Raw genomic sequence first — 22,226 nt, forward strand, 5'->3', positions numbered from 1 at the left:
AAACATACATAAAACTATTTCAAGTTTTTAGATTTAATCGGGTCGGTTATAAAAAGCTCTCACGAAAAGAAAATTTAATGATGATATTTTTTCTTGGACATTTCAACGTGATCGTAAAAAATAACGACATAATTTGACGATACGCCATTCGAATATGATTTCCTTTAAGAGAAAAGGAGAGAATAAAAAAAAAAAGTGAATCTCTCTCTCTCTCTCTCACTCTCGCGATGATGGTCAAAAAATTTTGGTCATTTTTCTAAACGTCATCATCCGCCATTTTGAAAAAAAACATCGTAACGGATCCTTATTACTCTCATTTCAATTTAACAAAAAAAAATTGTTTTATCGTAAAATCTCATAAAATAAAATTTAAATAACAAACAAACAAACAAACAAAAAATTAATTTTACGTCTACAACCGACATTTTTTTTTTTTTGTTAAAATTACGTTAGAAACAGCCTTGGCTTTAAATTTAAATAATTAAATCAAAAAAAAAAATTCGATATCAATTAACGGTCGTTAACAAAACGAAGAGGGGGGAGCGAAGGTTGGGGGGTTTGAAAAAAATTTTCCGGGCAATTTTCCGCAAAAAAAAGTTGTTTTCCTTATGTTAAAAAAAAAAAACGAATGATGTATACCTTCCTTCATTTAATGTCACGGTCGTAAGAAGTCAATAATGAAAATATTTAAGGTATATGCGATTAAAAATATGACGTACCTAAAAAATTTCCATTCTTTATAAAAAAATAAAAAAAAAAATAGCGTATTACTACTACTACTACTACTCGTTGCTCTTGAAAATCATTTAAATATTATTATTATTATTATTATAATTCTGCTTCCCTGATTTAATTAAATAAAATTAACCGGAAATAATAAACGAGCCTGGAAGGTAAATCATTATATGTTAATAAAAAAAACCAGGCTCGCGGAATTTCGCTTTTTTTTTTCTTTTTACGTTTCAATTTAATATAAAATTATTATCATTATCATTATCATTATTATTATTAGCAGCATCTAAACGCGGGTATAAAAAAAAAAAAAAATTCGCGAAGGTGTATGTATATGACGCACATTTTTTTTTTTTTTTTAAATAAAAATATTTAGAAACGCATATGATAAAAAAAAAAAAAAATTAATTCGTATTGTTGCTAAATTTCTCGATTTTGTTGGCACCCGTGACATAAAAATCAAATTTTTTTCAATTTCATTTAAAATATAACTCCATGCCAAAATAATAATAATAATAATAATAATAATATCGACTTACATCGTTTGTTTTTAATGTTGAATCGTTGTTTGAAGAATTTTCTTTTTTTGTTTTAATCCGTTTCCGTTTCCTTTTTCACTTTTTTTCACTGTAGTTGTATAATTATAAAACTTTTCCAATTTTTTAAAAAAATCTGTAAAAAAAAAAAAAATTGCCAACATTAGAAAAACAAAATTTTCTTTACAAATCGTTTAAAATTTTCTTCCATTCGTTTTGTTTAAAAAAAAAAAAAATTCTAAAATCGATTAAATTATAATAATCCATGATGATGATGATGATGATGATGATGATGATGATGATAATAATAATAAATAAATTATTGATCGTAAAAAAAAATTTTTGCGTCTTTAAAAATTATAAAAAAAAAAAAAATCTACATAATCGATTACTTGTCCTTAAATAAAAAAAATTTTTTTTTTCGATTCCAGTCACACGTGTCGTATTTCGTAAAAAAACATCAAATTATCATCATCATTGTCATTTTGGATATTATCAATTATCACACATATAAATTTTTATATATATGGTTAAGGCCATAGATCGTGGAATTGTATGTATATTAATAAATATTTAAAAATTTTTTATCGAATCCCTTCTGTTTGAAAAAATTACAATTTTCTTCAAATATTATCATTATCATAATCATCATCATCATCATCATCATCATTATTAGTATTACGCGCGGTTATTGACAATGAATTTTTGTTGATAAACCTGATCGATTTTTACCTGATATCAAGGTTGCTCTTTTTTTTTGTTACGTCCGCATAGAAATTTTATGTGGTTACAAAAAAAAAAAAAAAAAAAAAATTTAAATTTTATGCGAACGCGTAAAATTATTATTATTATTATCATCATCATTATTATTATTAATGATAAAAAATAATTATTTTTTCGATGGAAAAATACTGGAACCTCCCCACTCGTTTTATCATTATTGTTTTGTTTTTTCTCCAAAAAGAAGTTTGCCGTGAAATATTTATTTATTATCATAATCATTATTATTATTACTATTATTTCCAAAATAAAAAAAATATCATAGTCGACTGGAATTTATCTAAACCGAACGGCTTGTATATTTATGAATTGAGTAATTCCAGTTTATAATAACGACACGTTTAAAATATATATATCACAATAACGTACGACGGAATTCGGTCAGTGAAATATTTTTTTTTTTTTTTATTAAATAATAATAATGATGATGATAATAATGATAATAATAATAATGATAATAATAATAATGATAATAATTTACCGGAAAAAATCACGCGGAGATCGATTTTACGGTTAAAAAAAAAAAAAAAAAAAAATTTTTTTAATTGTATCGGCCGCCATTTTGTTTTACGATCTCTATGATTTTCTACACATTTATACTCAAACGATCGTTTGTTATCAGAAATGAATAAGAACAGCAACAACCACAACAACAACAACAACAATCGATCAATACGAGATGAATATGTAAACGAATCGAATAAAAACTTTTTTTAATTATTAATTATTATTATTATTATTATTACGGTTTTAATGAAGTTTCGAAACGTTCGAAAAACAAATCGGACACACGTTCGAACGTAATAAAAAAAAATAATAATAATAATAATGTTTTGAAAATTTAACAAAAAGCTACGTACATCCGAAAAGACAATTATTTTTCCATTATAAAAAAAAATTTCGAAACGGATTTTTTAACGAACGCTCCATTTTGTTTTTTTGTTTTAACGAAATTATTAATTAAAGTTTTTTGTTTGCACGCGCGGAATTTTTTTTTTACTCTCTATGAAATTTTTATATGTTAATTAAATGAATCGAACGACTTTTGACTTTTCGCCGCGTTAAACGATGGCGTTAACCCAAAAAAAAAAAAAAAAAAAATTCTTTTGCATTTGTTCGTTTGTTCTAATTTCGCAAAAAAAAAAAAAAAAAATCAAATAATTAAGTCGGTCGTTATAAAAAATTAATTTTTTTTTTTTTTTACTGATTTTTTAAAATACGATGAACAGGCGAAATATAATTACGTCACGAATTAAATTATCGATTTGTATCGAACGATTTATCGAATGTGAAACGTAATCCACACGTCGATTGCTCGATTTTTCTAACGACATATTATATTATCGTAATTATTTTTTTTTAAAGGTACGGGGGGTGGGATAACACCCTTAAACTTTTTTTGTGGTGGTGGAATTAAAAATTAAAAATTTTTACCCTTGGCCCTTACCCTTAAAATATTAAAATTTATCCCTGACGAAGGTTAACAACACGTTTTAATTAAAATCACACGTCGAAAAAAAAAAAAAAAATACACGTTAATGTTTTTTTCAAATCACCGGATGTACCACCGAATACCACCATCATTACCACCGCTACCACCACCACCGCCTCCACCAATCACACGCCCATTTGCACCATCCAAAAAAAATTTTACAATCAAATTTTTCAATTATTAAACACATAATGAAAACGATAATAATAATAATAATAATATTTTAACGACGATTTAAACTAACGGTTTTTTCCCGGAAAATTTTTTTTAACATCCGGTAACCCCCCCCCAAAAAAAAAAAAAAAATTTTTTCCGATACAACTCATAATAATAATAATTTGTGCAAACTTTTCGAGGTCGATAATAATTTTTATTTATAATTTTCTTCGTTTTTCGTTTCCCCCCTCCCCCCTTTCCTTCCAAATCGATACTATTATTATTATTATTATTATTGCATATTACTAAGAAAATGACGTAAATTTTTAATTGAGTGAATTTAAAAAAAAAAAAAAAATGGCGCGCGTAAAATTTAACAACAATTACCTCCCATTCGTACCGGAAATAGTTCAACTGATATTTTCTTTCTCTCTTTTTCTCTCACACACACACACCGCATTTTGTCTTTGTTTTTCACGTCACGTCAGATTTTAAAATTTCATTTTTTTTTTTTTTATTTTCAGTGATTAATCATCATTATTATAATTAAATAATCATGGCGTACTTGATGCACAGAATTATCGATAATTACATAGATCTCATGGAGAATAAAAGTGGTGAGTCTAACGTTTTTTTTTTTTTTTTTATCACGAAATTATTATTAATTGTTACTCTCTACGTTCATTGGGATTGATTGACGTCAAATTTGTTTTCAACAAACAGACAAACAAACAAACAAACAAACAACTCAACAAAGTGACGATTTAACGGAATATTTATTAATAAATTGGCATTCGATTCTCATAGATTTCATAATAATCATTTTACAATTGATAATAAAATTTAATCTGGCAATAGCTATAAACACCGCCCCCGATAATAATAATAATAATAATAATAATAATAATAATAATAATAATAAGGTATCAAATTGGTTTTTTTTTTTTTTCTAAATCCACGAGTAAAAAATTGGCCGTTGATGAGTAGCCCTTTACCGACATTTATAATATGCGTATCGTTTGTTTACATAGTCAAGGTAATTTTTTATTTGTTTAAAAAAAAATGGCGGGATAATCAAAAACCGGAAATAATAATAAAATTATTACAGGTGATCGGACCGAAATTGATGGAAAATAGAAAACCGTTCGAATTGAAAAACGTTTTGATTATTTATAATTTTATACAAGTTATATTTAGCACGTGGTTGTTTTACGAGGTGAGTTTGTCATTTGTATAATTTTGTCTTTGTTTGTTCTCAGTCGTAACCGTTAAAAAAAATTTTCTTTCTCTCTCTCTCTCTAGTGTATTCAATCGGGATGGTTCACGTTTTATAGTTTTAGATGTCAACCAGTTGATTATTCTACGTCACCAATCGCCATGAGAGTAAGTTTAAGAAAACCTTTTTTTTTTTTTTTTTTACAAACAAACGACACGATTAAAAATTTTTTTTTTGTTTTTCAAGATGGCGAGCGGTTGTTGGTGGTATTTCATATCGAAATTTACCGAATTTCTCGACACGATATTTTTCGTATTGAGAAAAAAAAACGATCACATATCCACGTTACACGTTACACATCATGCCGTTATGCCGATGAGCGTTTGGTTCGGTGTTAAATTCACACCAGGTAACACATACAAAATAATTAATTAATTTAATTAATTAATTAATTAATGGATTGTTTTTGCTATTGTAGGTGGTCACAGCACGTTTTTCGGTTTGCTTAACACATTCGTACACATAATCATGTACTCGTATTACATGTTTTCTGCAATGGGTCCACAATATCAAAAATACCTCTGGTGGAAAAAATATTTAACGGCTTTACAAATGGTATATAAATAATATCCCCATACGTTTATTTACTCTATGATTTTTAATTAGATACCTGGGAAAGTTATTTCCGTTTCCTTTTGTCACAGATTCAATTCGTATTGGTTATGATCCACGCATTTCAACTTCTTTTCATCGAATGTAATTATCCTCAAGCATTCGTTTGGTGGATCGGACTTCACGCCATCATGTTTTACTTTTTGTTTGCCGATTTTTACAAACAGGCTTACCTTAAAAAAGAAAGAGCAAAGGTAAATTATTATTAATTATAATAATAATAATAATAATAATAATAATAATGATGAATACGTTATTTTAAACGATCGTACGGTTAATTAGCGTTAATTTTTTTTTTTTTTTTTGTTTTTTGTAGAAAATAGCAAACGAAAAGAAAAAATCGGAAGATGAGAAAGACGTCAAAACGAATGGAGTCGTACATTCATCTAGGAAAAACGTAGAAGAAAATGGTGGTGGTGGTGGTAGTAAGAAAACCGGTAATAAAGTTTTTTTCAACGGTTTTGCAAACATATGTCAAATGGATCACGCATTGTTATACGAAGACGATGATGGGGATTCGAATAACGAAAGGCGGACGAAAGAAGAACATTTAAAACGTAATTAATTAATTAATTAATTTAAAATCGATCCTTTTCCTCTCTCTCTCCCTCCCTCTCTCCCTCCCCCACACTCTCCTCTTCTCCCCCACACCTCTCCCCTCTCCTCCCTCTCTCTCTCCTCCCCGTATCATTTCAATGAAAGGATCAATCGTTTGTTCGTTTGTTTGCCTTCTCCATATATTTATTCCATGTATATATATAATAATATTTATTATAACGGCTGATTTTTTTTTTTTTTATTATTTATATCGTGTTGTAATGGTATCACTTTCACTATGTATCATCATTTATAATAATAATAATAATAGAATTATATCGATTGAAATTTACGTTAACGTAATGGCGATGTTTTATAAGTTTCGGGGGTTAGAATGATTATTATTCTTATAGAAAACGATAATGGCGAAGTCGTTTTTTTTAAATTAAAATCATTTTTTCCCAACAAAAAAAAAATGTACGAAACGATTGAAAAATAAAACAATCGCCATTAACAAACAAACAAACAAACAAACAAAAATAATTGTTCGTTTGTTCGTTTGTTTCGTATTTTTTAATAACGTAGATTTAAATTCGATACCTGAAAATTTTTTTTTTTTAATTTTCCTATGAATTTTAAATAAATTATTATTATTATTATTATTATTATTAGTTATAAATAATGTAATTTTTTATTTTATTTTATAAATAATTTATTTAGAATCATATCTTTTTTTTTTTTTTTTTATAAATTTAGAAAATTAAGGGTGTTTGTGTAACTTTTTTTTTTTCATTTTAATTATTATTATTATTTTGTTTCCGGTGTTTAAAAATAAAAACAACCCTTAATATCTTCAAATTTATTATTATTATTATTAAGTAGAAAAATTAAATGTAATATTATTATTATTTTTAAAATAAATATTTTAAATAAAAAAAATATGAATACTCGTTAGTTTTTTTTTCTTTTCCCCCTCCCTCCTTCCTCTCCCCTTCCCCTATCCACCTCCCTAATCAAATTTACCATCCTTATCATAAAAATCTCGTCTTATTATTATTATTATTATTATTATTATTATTATTTTTTTTTTTATAAATAAAACTTTTAATCCATTCTCGTATTTTTCCCCCCGAAAGAAGAAAAATAATTAATAATAATAATAATAATGAATTTGTGAAAACTTTTCATATATGAAAAATATCATTACGTAATAATAATAATAATAATGATAATGATAATGATGATAATGATAATAATTTCAAAATATGGATTTCGGCCATGACAATATACTCGCTAAGGAAATCATCAACGTGTGTAATTTTTTTTTTTTAAGCGCCATTTAAATAATATAATAAAAATAATAATAATAATAATAATAATGAATTTTTTAAACGGGAAGGAGGGGGGGAAGAAAGAAAAAATAACTTTTCGAAAATTCTAGAAAAAAAAAAAAAATTTGAAATTTTCAATGATTATTAACAGAAAACGATGATGATGATGATTATCTTATCGCCATTTTAAAAATTATTATTATTATTATTATTATTAATTTTAAATTTTACGCGTTTTACGGATAATAATAATAATAACATATATACATAATGATAATGATGTGAAAAAAAAAATATTTAAATTCGTATAATAATTACGTTATTAATTATTCTTTCTTATCAATCTGGAATCTTATTGTTCTTATCATTCCCATTTTTCACCTTTGCTAAATCTAAATAATAATAATAATAATAATCATAATAATAATAATAACATCGTGGGAGCACTGGGAGCCATGCCACATTCAATAAAAGGAAATTTAAAGAAGATTTTAAAAAACCTCAAGGAAGAAACCATCCAGGAAATCGCACTATGTGGGACGGCCCACATTCTCCGCAAAATATTATAAATAGCACCCGAGCATTTATTCCTAAGGAATCGTCGGTTAGAAACCTGGAATAAATGCTTAAAAACCCCGACAAATAAGAGCCTTGTCGTGTTTAAGAGTGACAATAACAATAATAATAAAAATTAATAATAATGACAAGAAAAGTCCCGAGAAAATCTGGAAAAGTAAATGAAAATAAAATTGGAAAAGTATAGAAAAAAGCCTGCTGGCTGTTTAGAAGATTAGGGAAGTTTCTCTGGATAATACTGGAGAAGTCTGGAAAAAAATTCTGGAGAATACTGGAAAAGTCTGGAGAAAACTGGAGAACTAGAATAGTCTGGATATGCCTAGAGAAGTCTAAAAATATCCTGGAGAAAACTGGAGAAGCCTGGAGAAAATCTGGAGAAAACTGGAAAAGTCTGGATAAGACTGGAGAATATTCTGGACAAATCTAAGAAAAAATTAATATCGAAACATTTATTCGTAAGGAATCGGGTAGAATTTTGGAAATAAAACTTCTACAAGTGCAAGCATGGAATCTCGGGTTGAATTAAAATAATAACAATAATAAAATTGAAATAGCCAGGATGTGAGGAGAGCGAAAACAGAAACGATTCCGGTTCCCGTGGGAGCATCATTGGGAGCTATGCCACATTCAATGAAAAAGGAAATTTAAAGAAGATTTTAAAGAACCTAAAAGAAGAAACCATCCAGGAAATCGCACTATGTGGGACGGCCCACATTCTTCGGAAAATATTATAAGTAGCACCACCGAAATTCGAGTATTTGTCCCTAAGGAATAGGGTAGAAACCTGGGATAAATGCTTAAAAATCCCGACAAATAAGAGCCTTGTCGTGTTTAAGAGTGACCATAATAATAATAATAATAAATCTCGAAATATTTAGTATTATTATTATTATTATTTTTATGAATAAAGAGTTATTACGCGGGCGAGTTCGATCGGTAGCATATTAATCGTGTCACACTTTTTTTTTTTTTTTTTTTAAATATATTTGGCTCGAACAATTTACGATTATTTAATGGAATTATAATTTATATATATATATATATATATTTGATATTGAAATCGTAGCACTTTCGATTTTTTTTTTTTTAACTTGGATTTCGTACAAGGACACTAACGACCTGGTTTTTTTTTTCCTCCCATTTTATTATTATTATTTTATTTTTTTGTTTAAGTTATCGTTTACGTTTTTAAATTAATTTTAACCCGTAATAATAATAATAATAATTTCAATTTATATAATTAATTGAAAAGAAAAAAAAATATCGTTCGTAATTTAATTTAATTTTAGAAAAAAACTTTCATTGTTTATTATTATTATTATTATTATTTTTTTCATTGCATATTTATAATGCAATAATTAATTAATAATTTAAATACCAGGTGACAGCACTTACCCGTCACCTTTGTGTTTTTTTTTACATTTCATAGTGCCACTATCAAATGTCAAAGGAAAAAAAGTTATTATTATTATTATTATTATTTATTCGAAATGTTTGCCAATAAAAAAGTATTACGAACTGTTTATTATTATTATTATTTATATTTTTTTTTTTTTTTTTTTACTACATGTATATATTCCGATAAAAAAAATTAATCGATCGATTTAAGTTTTAATAATATTATTATTATTATTATTTTATTTGTAAAATGAATAAAAATTTGATAAACGTTTATTATTCAAATGGATATATATATCGTTATTAATATATATATATTTTAACATTATAAACGACCGGCGGCCATCTTGTTCTAGGTGTTGGTTGTTTGGGTTTATTTTTTATTTTTTATTACAAATTTTTAATTTATATATCTTAATTATTATTTATAGTTATTAATAATACGTAATTATGTTATAAAAAGTGTGCTTCATCGATTATTGATGACGCACCGATTTGTGAAACGTATAATATCACCATTAAAATAAAAAAATGATTTCAATATAAATTTTCTAAAGGTAAATATATATCAAAGTAGAATCAAATTTCAAATTTTCTATACTTATATATATATATATAAAAATAAAGCAATCGTAATTTATTCTAATAAAAAAAAAAAATAATTAAATAGTTTAAAAAAAAAGAAAATTTCGTATATATAACGTAACGTTTGGACATTTTAATAAATTATTTGTAATCGTTTTGGAGAAAAAAATTTTGATCTGACACACTAATAATAATTTTACAGTTAAGACAAAAAAAAGTTTCCTTTGATTGAATCAAGTTTTCTTTGTCAATTATGATCTAAATTTTTTTTTTTCTCTTTCTCTCTCTCATTAAAAATTCACATTTTCGTATTAATTTGAATTATTATTATCGTTTAGTTTTGTATATTTGATTATTATTTTACGAGTTATAAAGTAGTAAAAGTAAACGTTTATTAAAAGTAATTAAAATGTATTAAAAATTATTTTTTTTTTTTAGGTTATTCAACAACAAGATGAGAATGAATGTTGTTGACATAAGTGTTGTTATAAGTTTTAATTAAATATATATATATATATAAAAATACAATTGAAAAAAATGGAAAAAATTGTCACAAAAATTGGTGATGTTATTATAGAAAGAAGAATATCAAAACCAAAGAATTCATTAGATTCTTCTTCCCCTTATGGGGGAAATAATTTACAACAATCCAATCATCAAATAACAAGAGTTAATTCTGATTTGATAAAAGATAATGATAATGATGATGAGACTAACTTAATAAACCAGACTCAATCAACTCATTCTACGGAACTTAATTTTAATAAGAATTTAAGTAAATTAGGAATAACAAGTACATTTGATAAACCATACAATGTCCAACACATGCCTGAAAACATTAGTACCAACATCGATGTTCAAAATCAAGGTATATGCGTCAATGAGACAAATGATGATCGTTCTTCATCTTCACAACAAACAACTCATTCGCAAGAAATAAATTTAAGCGTTAATGTCGATCTGGAATCTGGTCAAAAATCTGATGTTGAAATGACGCAAGTAAATGATGCAGGTGTGAGCATAGCTAAATTTCAAAAAATTGATTCTTTTAGAAAACAAGGTATTCAAATAGATAAGATAGAACCTGATTTATCTAAATTTTCCGGGATTAGCATAGAAAGAAGGAAAAGACCGGATTGTGAATCTCAACCCAATGCTCCATTTACTAATAATATGTTATCTCTAGATCAAAGTAATAATCCGAGTATCACCATACAAAAAATTGTTCAAAATCCTTCGGCAAATAAGGATAGTTTTCTGGAAAAAATCTCATCGGATGAAATCAGGGATTTTGTGGATGTGAAAAACATAAAATTAGAAAATGATGATAAAATGGAAGAAGACTGTAAAAGAAAATTTTTTAACAAAATTTCTTTACCCCTATCTACGATGGATGATGTCGACGAGGATGATGATGTAGATTATGATAGTGGTGATGAAGATCTCCTCAAGTCGGAATCGGATGACATTACAGTGGTCGAAGATGACTTATTCGAAAAAAGAAGTGATGTTGTGAATAATTTATGTGATAATGAAGATGAACAGATGATTAACGAAGAAGAATGTCCAGAAAGTATTGTTAAAGCAGAATTGAAAGATTTAATTAAAGAAAGTGATGATGAATCTGACTTAAAAGATGACATTAATGATTTAGCTTGTACTGAATTAGTGGAATTGATGAAAAAAGGTGAACTAGAGGGTGAAATAGAAGAAGTCAAAGATGAAGAAATCATTTCCGAAGATATTGAAAAAAGAATTGGAAAACGGAAATTGAGTGACAGTAATTACAGTGATGATGAAGATGATGATGATGAGAGCAAGAGAAAAAGGGAAAGGAAAAAAATTGCAAAATTAGGAAAGAAGAAGAAGAAGAAAAAGAAGAAAAAAAAATTGAAAAAATTGTTGGATGAAGCACAAAAAGACGGTGACCCAGATAAAAATGAAGATGAAGGTAACAAAAATGAAAACGATTTAAATTACAAACTTGACGCCGATGGTGATGGGGATGACGATGAAGATGGAGACGACGATGACGATGACGACGATGATGATGATGATGACGATGATGACGATGATGATGGTAATGGTGAAAATAACGAGGACAATAACCGTGGTGAGGAGGGAGATGAAAAGAAAGCCAAGGATAAAACTCTTGATAAATCAAAGGTGACAAATGCCAATTTAAGAAAGAACATTAGGGAAGTTATGGATGAAACGAAATTAGATGAAGCGACTTTATCTGCCCAGAGGCAGGAAGCGGAGAGATTGAAAAGATTACAAGAACAGCAAAGAATCATCAGGGAAGTTCAAAGGCAAATAGCTCTCAATCGTCAAAATCAAAAAAATCAAAATAAAGTTTTATCGCTTTTACAAGGGAATTCGCAAACATCCATACTAAAGACAAGTTCTGTGTCTTCTCAAGTTCAAAGTTCGAAAATAAAATTGCCCAATTCTGTTTTGGTGAAACTGAGTAACGGCGAGCAAACTAGTTTAAACAATAAAAAAATGATAGAACTCCTTAAAAATTCAAAAAATAAAACGATATTAGGAAAACCTCAGATAACTAAAACATTATTCAAACAAGGTATGGTCACGCCATCCGTTTCCATTGCTCCGATAATTAAAAAAGATCAACCTGTGGACGATAAGAAAAAAAAGAAAGGTGACGTAGTGACAATTTCATCGGATTCCGAAGATGATTGCATAGTACTCTCGGACGAAGATGAATCCGAACCCGAGGAAGATCCGACGAATTCCGGCATGCACACAAATGATAAATACAATATTCCCGACGAAAAAGGTCGCATCATTGTCAATGTCGGTCATCCGGAATCCGAATCGGATTTATACCTTGCTCCTCAAATCGCAAAAATAATAAAACCTCATCAAATCGGTGGAATACGTTTTTTATACGATAACGTTATCGAATCCATCGAACGATTTTCATCATCGGCAGGTTTCGGATGTATATTAGCTCACTCAATGGGTTTGGGAAAAACTTTGCAAATCGTATCATTTTCGGATATATTTCTAAGGTACACCTCAGCGAAAACTATACTCTGCATCATGCCGATAAACACAATTCAAAATTGGTTGGCCGAATTTAACATGTGGCTACCGAAGGGTGAATCGTCGGAAGAAATGCGATGCCGGGATTTCGATTTGTTCATAGTCAACGAATCGTTGAAAAACATACACGCGAGAGCCAAAGTCATATTGGACTGGCAAAAAGCGGGCGGAGTTCTTTTGATGGGCTACGAACTTTTCCGTTTGTTATCCCTTAAAAAATCCCACAAATCGAAAAAGAAAAAACGGGATTTCGAAGAAACGGATTTAAAAAACAAAGAACTCATAGAAGAAGTTTACTCAGCCTTGGTCGTTCCCGGACCCGATTTAGTCATATGCGATGAAGGGCATAGAATAAAAAATAGTCACGCATCGACGTCGCAGGCTTTAAAACAAATCCGCACAAAAAGGAGAATCGTTCTCACCGGTTATCCTCTTCAAAATAATTTGCTTGAATATTGGTGCATGGTTGATTTCGTTCGTCCAAATTATCTTGGAACCAAAACCGAATTTAGTAACATGTTCGAGAGGCCTATACAAAACGGACAGTGCATAGATTCCACTCCACAAGATAAAAGACTGATGAGATACAGGGCTCACGTTTTACATTCTCTATTGGAAGGTTTCGTTCAGAGGAGGAGTCACGCCGTATTGCAAAGCACCCTACCCGAAAAGGAAGAATACGTTTTACTTTTGAGATTTACTGCATTTCAAAGAAAACTATACGACACTTTTATGAACGAAGTGGTCCGAACGGTAGCAGTCCCGAATCCTCTGAAAGCTTTTGCCGTTTGTTGCAAGGTAACTTTTTCTTTTATCTCTTGACTAACCGACTTGACGTTTGTTGCGTTGGTACCACAAGAGTAGAAATTACAAATGAAACGTTTCTCTTGCAGATATGGAATCACCCCGACGTTTTGTATAACTTTTTAAAAAGAAAAGGAGAAGAAATAGATTTGGATCTTGAGGAAACTTTGCCTCCCTCTCTTCAAATCCCTCAGTTTCCGTACAAGCCTCAAAATTCGGAAAATGACGGTTCGAATCAACAACCGCCAGGAGGTTTTCCTTGGCCCCGAAGAGGACCGGGTTCCAGAGGTGGAAAAGCTCGTCAAACTAATGCGCGAAAGGTAAACGAATCCCCCCCCCCCACTTACATTTGATTTTCTCATACTTTTTTTTTCCGGTTTTCCTTCCAATGTAAATTTTTCTTTTTCGTCAGGTCGGGAGAGGACGAAAACCTGCGGCAACGATTCCACCAAACGTTTCCTCCGACGGAAAAATGAGAAATCAATTTAACACGGAGTCATTTGTGAATAACGAAAACTTTTCAAATCAAAGTGTCAACCATGAAAATTTTCACGGGAGAAGTTTTCACTCGAATCAATTCGGTTTTCGAAACGAATACGATAATCACCACGGATACCCGAATCCGCTTTTCAATAAGAATCCTTTGAACAACTTGGAGGATTTATCGACAAACAATTTTCAAACGAAAAGGTTTTTTCCACATTCGGGAAGTACCGGGAATCCACTTCATGCTCAATACGGGAACGCAACTCAGAATTTCGATTCTTCCGGACAAAGGGACGCAAGTTTTAATCAAACAAATTCCAACGAATCCGGGATAAACTCAAGTTTTAACTCTAGTTTAAATTCAAACAATTCTAGTTTCAATCAAAGTGAATTGTCCAAAACATACGATTACAATCACGAATTCAATCCCGAATTCTATCCCTTAAGCAATTTTCAAAATCCGAGTCACAATAATAATAATAATAATAATAGTAATAGTAATAACAACAACAACAACAACAACGGCAGCAGTAATAATAATAATAATAACACGAGTTCGAATTATTCTAGAGACAACAAATCGCAAGTTTTCACTTCGAGTTCGTCGTATTTTCATAATACGGGATTTCGAAATTCCGAAAATTTTGATTATCAATCGAGCAACGTCAATGCGAATTTTCCCAATTTCGATAGGTCGAATTCTAATTTTCAAACCGGTAACGGGAGAATGGGATCGAATCAAAGGTTGACGGGTCCACCCGGACAAGTATCGTCGAATTATCAAAGTTCGACAATGGGTACCAATTTTCAAAACGCGAATTCCAATTTGAATCCCAACTATTCGAGTAATTTTCAAAATTCTAATTTGAATTTCGAATCCGGTCGATTCAACAACGCCAATTCGCAAAATTTTCAAACGAACAATTTCGAGCCGGGTCGAAGTAAGAGTTATCAAGAGCCGACGTCGTCGGAATCGAATTTTTCCAACAGCAGTTACGAGCACGGGTTTTGGCATCAAACGAATTGGATGTATCCCGAATCGGGGAAAAATAATACGGGAGGATACCGGGAAACCTCGGGAAGCAATAATAATAATTTTCTTCAGTCTCAAAAATTCAACGCATTCGACGGGAGACTCGAACCGAAGCAATCCGAGGAGGGGAAAAACATGGGGGCTCAGAGTAACAATAGTGCAATATACCAGAAATTAAATTGTGATTATTTACAAACAACAAATGAGAAAAAAAATGATTTAGAATCGAAAGTGAACGCAAGTGATTTCGACGAGAGCAAGGGAACGAAGACGATGGAGGAAGAGGAGAAAAAAGAGGAAACGTTGAAAACGACGTCGTCGGAAACGACGGTTAAAAAAGAAGATACGTCACTTCCTTACGATTGGGTAAGTGAGTGTGTGCGTCAAAATCCACAAAGTAAAATTTTTAACGGGGATTTTTTTTTTTAAAAGGTTGGAGATTTATTTAAAAATTACGTCACGGGCGTTATAGAAAATTCATCGAAAATGGAAGTTTTCTTTCAAATCGTTACCGAATCCGTGAAATTGAATGATAGGATATTGGTTTTCAGTCAGAGTCTCCTCACTCTCGATCTCATCGAAGTTTATTTACACCAACAAAAGGTTCCTAACAAAGAAGAAGAAGGAGAAGGAGGAGGAGGAGGAGGAGAAGAAGTTTGGACCAAGAATAAAAATTATTTTCGTGAGTTTCGAATTTTTTTTCCCTGTTTTTAATGAGTTAAAATTAATTACTTTTTTCCTCCCCTTTTCAGGATTGGACGGAAGCACTCCCGGTTTGGAAAGAGAAAAATTAATTAACGAATTCAATGCAAATCCTAACATACACATGTTTCTAGTATCCACAAGAGCGGGATCTCTGGGTATAAATCTCGTCGGAGCTAACAGAGTTATCGTTTTCGACGCGTCCTGGAATCCCTGTCATGATACTCAAGCCGTTTGTAGAGTTTACAGGTATTTGAAAAACTATTTTTAAAAAAAAACCCGAAAAATTTCGCAACGAAAAATTTGAAACGATTTTAATTATTTCAAGGTACGGACAACGTAAGCAGTGCTTCGTGTACAGGTTGGTCATGGACAGTTGTTTGGAGAAAAAAATTTACGATCGTCAAGTGAACAAGCAGGGAATGGCGGATAGAGTCGTCGATGAATTAAATCCCGATGCTCATCTATCTATCAAAGAGGTGAAAAGAAGAATTTTTTTTCCTGCAGACCTGGTTGCGAGTAAAAAAAAAAAAAATAAAAAAACGAATTTTTGAAAAATTTTCCATTTTCTTTTTTCGCAGGTGACAAATCTCTGTTGGGACGATCAAGAGGATACGGCCGTCACTGATTTTTCCCACTTAAAAGATAAATACACGGATGAAATAATTAAAATTTTATTGGAGCGATGCAGTAAATTACTATCGAAGGTTTGAAAATAATAATAATAATGATGATTTAATTACGACCAAAGACAAACCCACTGACTATTGTTTTTATTATTATTATCGTTATTATTAGGAACCGTTCAAGCACGAGTCTCTCCTTATCGATCGAAAAGAGAAAAAATTATCACAAGCCGAGAAAAGACTTGCTAAAAGATCCTACGAATTGGAAAAACAAGCTGCCAATCAACCTAAAAGTATTTATTCGTATTTTCCAAATGCGAATCAAAGGTGAGATTTTGTGTTTGTTATTATTATTATTATGAATAAAGTTGGTTGGATCGAATTGGAAAAATCAAAAAAAAAAAATTTTTTTTTAAATAGAAATTTCGTCAAACCCATCGCAAGCGTGAGACCTATGCAAAGTGAAATGAACATGAGAATATCTCCTCAAATGCAAAGAGGAACGAAATGGATACCCGCGGATGTTTGGCAAAAACAGGGAATGTCTGCGCAAGAAATGACGCTGCCTTTGGGTGAGTGTCAACGAGGATTTTGTTTGTTAAACAGTTCAACGTATTGGGTTTGTCTCACTAATTTTTGTTTTTTAAGATGTCGTTATACCGACCAGCTCCCCCGAAAAAACATCGATAGTTTTAAAAGCGGGACAAAGGGTCATGGTGTTGAAATCGCCGAAAGGTATTTACATGCAATTGGAAAATGGAAAAATAATTGCCATAAGATCAGCTTTTAAAGTAGGACAAAACGGGCCCGGAGGTAACGCGAAAAACGAAGAAGGCAAAAAAGGTGATTGATTTGTTTTATCTTAAGCCGTAAGTCAATAAGAAAGAAGAGAAGTTGAAGACAAATTCAACAATTGAGTGCTCTTTTTTTTCTTGTAGATGTGTCTACTTCGGTTCAACAATCATCGTTAAAAACGAATACGACTCCCAACGTTGGAACATCTCCGAAAATTTCTCAAGCCGGTAGACCAGGGTTATTGAAACAACCTTTCGTAAAGCCCGTCATGAAATTCGCAGACAAAAAAGTTACCGTCAACATAAATGCGGCGAGATCTAGGCAGATTATGGGAAAAGCGAAACCGTTTGTACTCAATAATAATTCGCAATCGGAAGACAAGCAAAAAGTTATACCGGAAGTAGACATAACGATAACATCGGATAAAAAATTAGATGCGAGTGAGCCAACCATTATAGAAGATAAAATTATCAATAAGGAACAAATTGCGACCACGACGACGACGACGTCATCGTCGTCATCTATGACTATGACGGAAAATCCACGAATAATTCACGACAAAATTGTCAATATTTCAAATGAAAAGACTGAACACAAACCGGAACCCAAATCCGAATTGACTGACTCTCTAGAAACATTAAGGAAAGTGACGGAAAAAATAAGCGACGGTGCTAGTAAAGAAGAATTAGAATCCGAAGTTAAATATTTATCAATGAATCCACTGAAAGATTATCGGCAGAATTTCACTAGTCAAGTTAAAGAAAATCCATCTCCCATTGAGGAAATAAGAAAGGAAAAAAGTGAAAGCAGAAGCGAAAATAAGGAAGACAAAACGGAGATAAACGCGAGTGTCGGACAATCGACGGGAAATGAAAACATTCAAAATTGGTTGATGAATCAATCATCGTATCCGGCCGTGGATCCCTACGTGAATTATTTTCCGGGATATTATGCTTACGGTGCAAGTCCTAGTTCTTTGATGCCGCCGTACGATGGATTTTACCCCCCTGGTCATTACAATCATCCGTCGAGTAGAAATTCTTCCGTGATATCTCAAAATTCTCAGCAACAACAATCTTCTCATCAGCAGCAACAACAATCTTCTCATCAGCAGCAACAACAATCTCAGCATCAGCAATCGCAACCACAACAACAGAAACAATCGTCACAACAACAACAACAACAGCCACAGCCACAACAACCACCGCCACCGCAAACATCTTCACAACCTCAGCAAACAGATAAAAGAAAAGAAAATTCACATTCATCTCATCATTCTCATTCTAATTCAGTTTCTAAAAACGTACAAAATTCATCCTCGTCCAGGAATCCTCCTCCAGTGAACACTTCCTCCGTGTACCCACCATATCCGAATCCTTATCCGTATCATTACAATTATCCCAGTACAGCTAGCTTCAATAGTCAAGGATTTTCACTCTCGAATCAAAATCAAACTTCTCAACATTCGAGTCAACAATCTCGAAGCGGAAGCGGCAGCAGCAGCAGCACAAATTCTTCTCTTTCGGCTCAAAGTCAACAATCCTCGTACGACAATTCAATGTACAGTGCTTTTCACAGACCGGAAACGACTTTTCAAAATTCCGAAAATCCTTACACCGCTCCGTATTCTCGTCCACCCTACACGAGTTCGAGCACTCCCAGTTTTTTCCCTTACAATTCTCCTTATCCGAATTATCCTTACCGGCCTAATTTCAATCCTTACATGCCTGCAACCGGGTACGGCATGTACGGTAATCCCTCCAGCAACAGTCAAAATACTAATTCCCTCCCGGGAAATCTGAGCATATCGAACGCGAGTGGAAACGTCAGCAGCATTAGTGGCGGTGGTAGCAGCACCAATACGAACAACAACAGTTGAACCACCGGTGTGGTGCATTCTTACATCACACGAAAAACTAAAGTCAAAAAAATTTGACCACGTTTTTGCTAACGAAATTTCCGTTCGCGTCGATTTCTCAACAAAAAAGAGAGAGGCTCACTTTTGAGAGCTTACACGTATTTATGTCGTTCAGAAAGCAGAAGAAAAAAAAAAAATTATTGTAAAGATAGATGGATATTATTCGCGTACGTTAAATGAAATATCTAACCTAAGAACGAACCGTTGACGAATAATTAATAATATTAATTGACCGCGAAAACAAAAAAAAAAAAAAACAGTATTTTAAAACAAAATATCAAATTAGACGTAAATTTAAATATGCACGTGCATGCGTACACGCGTGTAAACATGTACACGAACGCATGCACATGTTTTTTTTTTATATATATATATATAATGAAATGATAATTATTTGAGTCTCTTATTGCGTGTGCATGGTTGTGTGTGTGTGTGTGTGAGTGCGTGGGTGCGTGTATTTTGCAAAAAAAAATTCAGATGAGAAAATTTTACTATAGATAAAATGGTTGTGTAGCTTTAAATTTAAACCTTTCGTTGTAAAAAAAAAAAAAAAAAAAAAAAAAAAAAAAAACGACATACATATATGTATGTATGTATGTGTTTATGTATAAATTAAAAAAACCGGGCCTCTTGCCTATACATAATCCTTATAAGTATTATTATTATTACAAAGCTTTCAAAGAAAGATCCGCGACAGAATAAGAAAAAAAAAAAAAAATGGATGGATTTCCCTTTCCCCCCCCCCCCCCCGTATTATCATTATTATTATTTTTTTTTTTTTTGTAATCGGATCTTACTTTGATGACGCATTTATTCTATGGATTAAATGTGAATATGAAGAATTTCCTACTTTTTCCTTTTTTAATATTATCATTATTATTTTTTTTCTTCCCCCTCCCCTCCCTCCCCCTTCAGATATATAATTCTTTCGTTGTTGGAATAATTCGGCAAGCTAGACTCGCCGAAAAAAAAAAAAAAAAAAAAAAAAAAAAAACAGAAAAAAATTAAAAACTGTTAAAACTGCTATCTCTTTAGCATGTAATAATAATAATAATAATAATAATTTTATTATTATTATCATTATTATTATTATTATTATTATTACTACTACTACTATTACTATTTTTTTTTTTTTTTTTTTAATATTAGATGTGTATATATGTATGTAAATTAATATTAGTCATTTTAGAAATTGATTTTTATTTTAATTATTATTATTATTATTATTATTATTGTTTTTTTATTTTTATTTTGTTTATATGATTATTATTATTATTATTATTATTAAATTTCCGTTTTTATTTTTATTTTTTTCTCGCAAAAAAAAAATGATGGACAATTTTTTAAAAATTAATAATAATAATAATTATTATTATTATGACTATTATTATTTTTGTTTGCGTATTTATTTATTTATTAAAAACCTATTTAATTTAATTCCTTCATTTCAAATGCAAACGCGAAAATAATAATGATGATGATAAAAAAAAAAAAAATATTAACGTGTTAATCATTATTATTATTATTTGTGTGGAATTTTTCACACGCAACGTGACGTCACAATTCTCATCATTCCTACATATATATATATTTTCGTCATTAATTAATAATTTTTTAATTATTCATCAACGGTTTTTTTAAAATTTTATTTCGTCTATTAAATTTATATTAAAAGAGAAATATTTTAGCCCCCCACCCCCCCACCAACACCATCACCACCACCGCCACGGATAAATCAAAGAACATTCTAGAAAGATTTTATGTAACATTAACATACATGATTATATATGCGTACATATAAAAATCCAAAATGGCGTCAGTGAAAGTTCTCATCGTTTCAAAGTTTTTTGGTTCCCCCCTCTCTTCCCACCCTCCGCACGATACGAAGTAATTATTGTTTTATCATAATCTGTTTGTTATAATTTGTTTAAACTAAATTATATTTAATAATGATTCGATACGTTATTCTTCATGCGAAAATTTTCTTTTTTTTTTTATAGGATAGATGTAATTATAAAAAGCCACTTACCTGAATTTTTTCTCCTCCGTTTTAGAACGTTACATTTCTAAATATTTTCTTCGTCTGCATCGATAATGCAACTACACATTTATTTTATTCAACTTAAGGACACTTTTTATCACAAACACTTATTTATAACGTAACTTTTTAACACTACACCGAACAAATTATAAATTATAATAATTAAATTTAAAACTTACTGTTGGCCTTTTCAAAGTTTTTAACGCTTTTCCGGTTGCGCGATTTTTAAAAAGCTTATTGCCACCACAAAAAAGTCATAGTGAACTTTTTTTTATGAAAATCAAACGCGATATTATCACTTTTTTAAAATAATTAACGTTAACTGTTTTGCAATTTTTATTTTTTATATTTAAAACTTTAAAATTAAATAAAAAAACACACAGAGATTTTGTTTTAATAACCGTTATTAAACGAAAATAAGTTATTTCCGGTAAGCAGAGGAATGCCGAGTGTCACTAAGCAGGAAGCACTGTTTTAATGGCCATTCTCATCTTGAACATGTTCTTTCGTGTTTAGAGATTCTTTAATATGTAAGTTTTAAATAATACTTTTGATTTACATATTAAAAATAAATCAAGATAATAATAGTGTTTAATCGCGTTATATTCGTTTTTATTCTCTTTAAGACTAAGGTGAAATTTCGTTTTTGAAATCATTTGTTGCCTCGCCTTGTCTAAACAAAATGGCGTTGATCAAAAGCCGGTTCGTTTTTCTCAATTCAAGCCATTTAATTCCTCACAT

The 22,226-nt window shown here is 30.4% G+C and overlaps 2 protein-coding genes across 2 annotated transcripts; both read left to right on the top strand.

Moving 5' to 3' along the window:
* Positions 1-4,252: 4,252 nt before the first annotated feature.
* Phum_PHUM576950 (elongation of very long chain fatty acids protein, putative) lies at positions 4,253-6,149 on the top strand (the record flags this gene model as incomplete). Its single annotated transcript, XM_002432166.1, has 8 exons — positions 4,253-4,313; positions 4,620-4,732; positions 4,805-4,912; positions 4,999-5,079; positions 5,159-5,321; positions 5,391-5,527; positions 5,617-5,778; positions 5,901-6,149. 8 exons carry the CDS (start codon positions 4,253-4,255, stop codon positions 6,147-6,149), a joined length of 1,074 nt encoding a protein of 357 aa, XP_002432211.1.
* Positions 6,150-10,548: 4,399 nt separating this feature from the next.
* Phum_PHUM576960 (steroid receptor-interacting snf2 domain protein, putative) lies at positions 10,549-19,405 on the top strand (the record flags this gene model as incomplete). The annotated part of the gene is made up of 11 exons (XM_002432167.1): positions 10,549-13,878; positions 13,974-14,204; positions 14,297-15,769; positions 15,836-16,085; positions 16,156-16,354; positions 16,434-16,584; positions 16,687-16,812; positions 16,904-17,058; positions 17,152-17,303; positions 17,380-17,574; positions 17,670-19,405. 11 exons carry the CDS (start codon positions 10,549-10,551, stop codon positions 19,403-19,405), a joined length of 7,998 nt encoding a protein of 2,665 aa, XP_002432212.1.
* Positions 19,406-22,226: the final 2,821 nt, after the last annotated feature.

Source organism: Pediculus humanus, genomic scaffold, assembly GCF_000006295.1.
Source record: "Pediculus humanus corporis 1103172108306 genomic scaffold, whole genome shotgun sequence".
In the NCBI taxonomy this organism is placed as follows: domain Eukaryota; kingdom Metazoa; phylum Arthropoda; class Insecta; order Psocodea; family Pediculidae; genus Pediculus; species Pediculus humanus.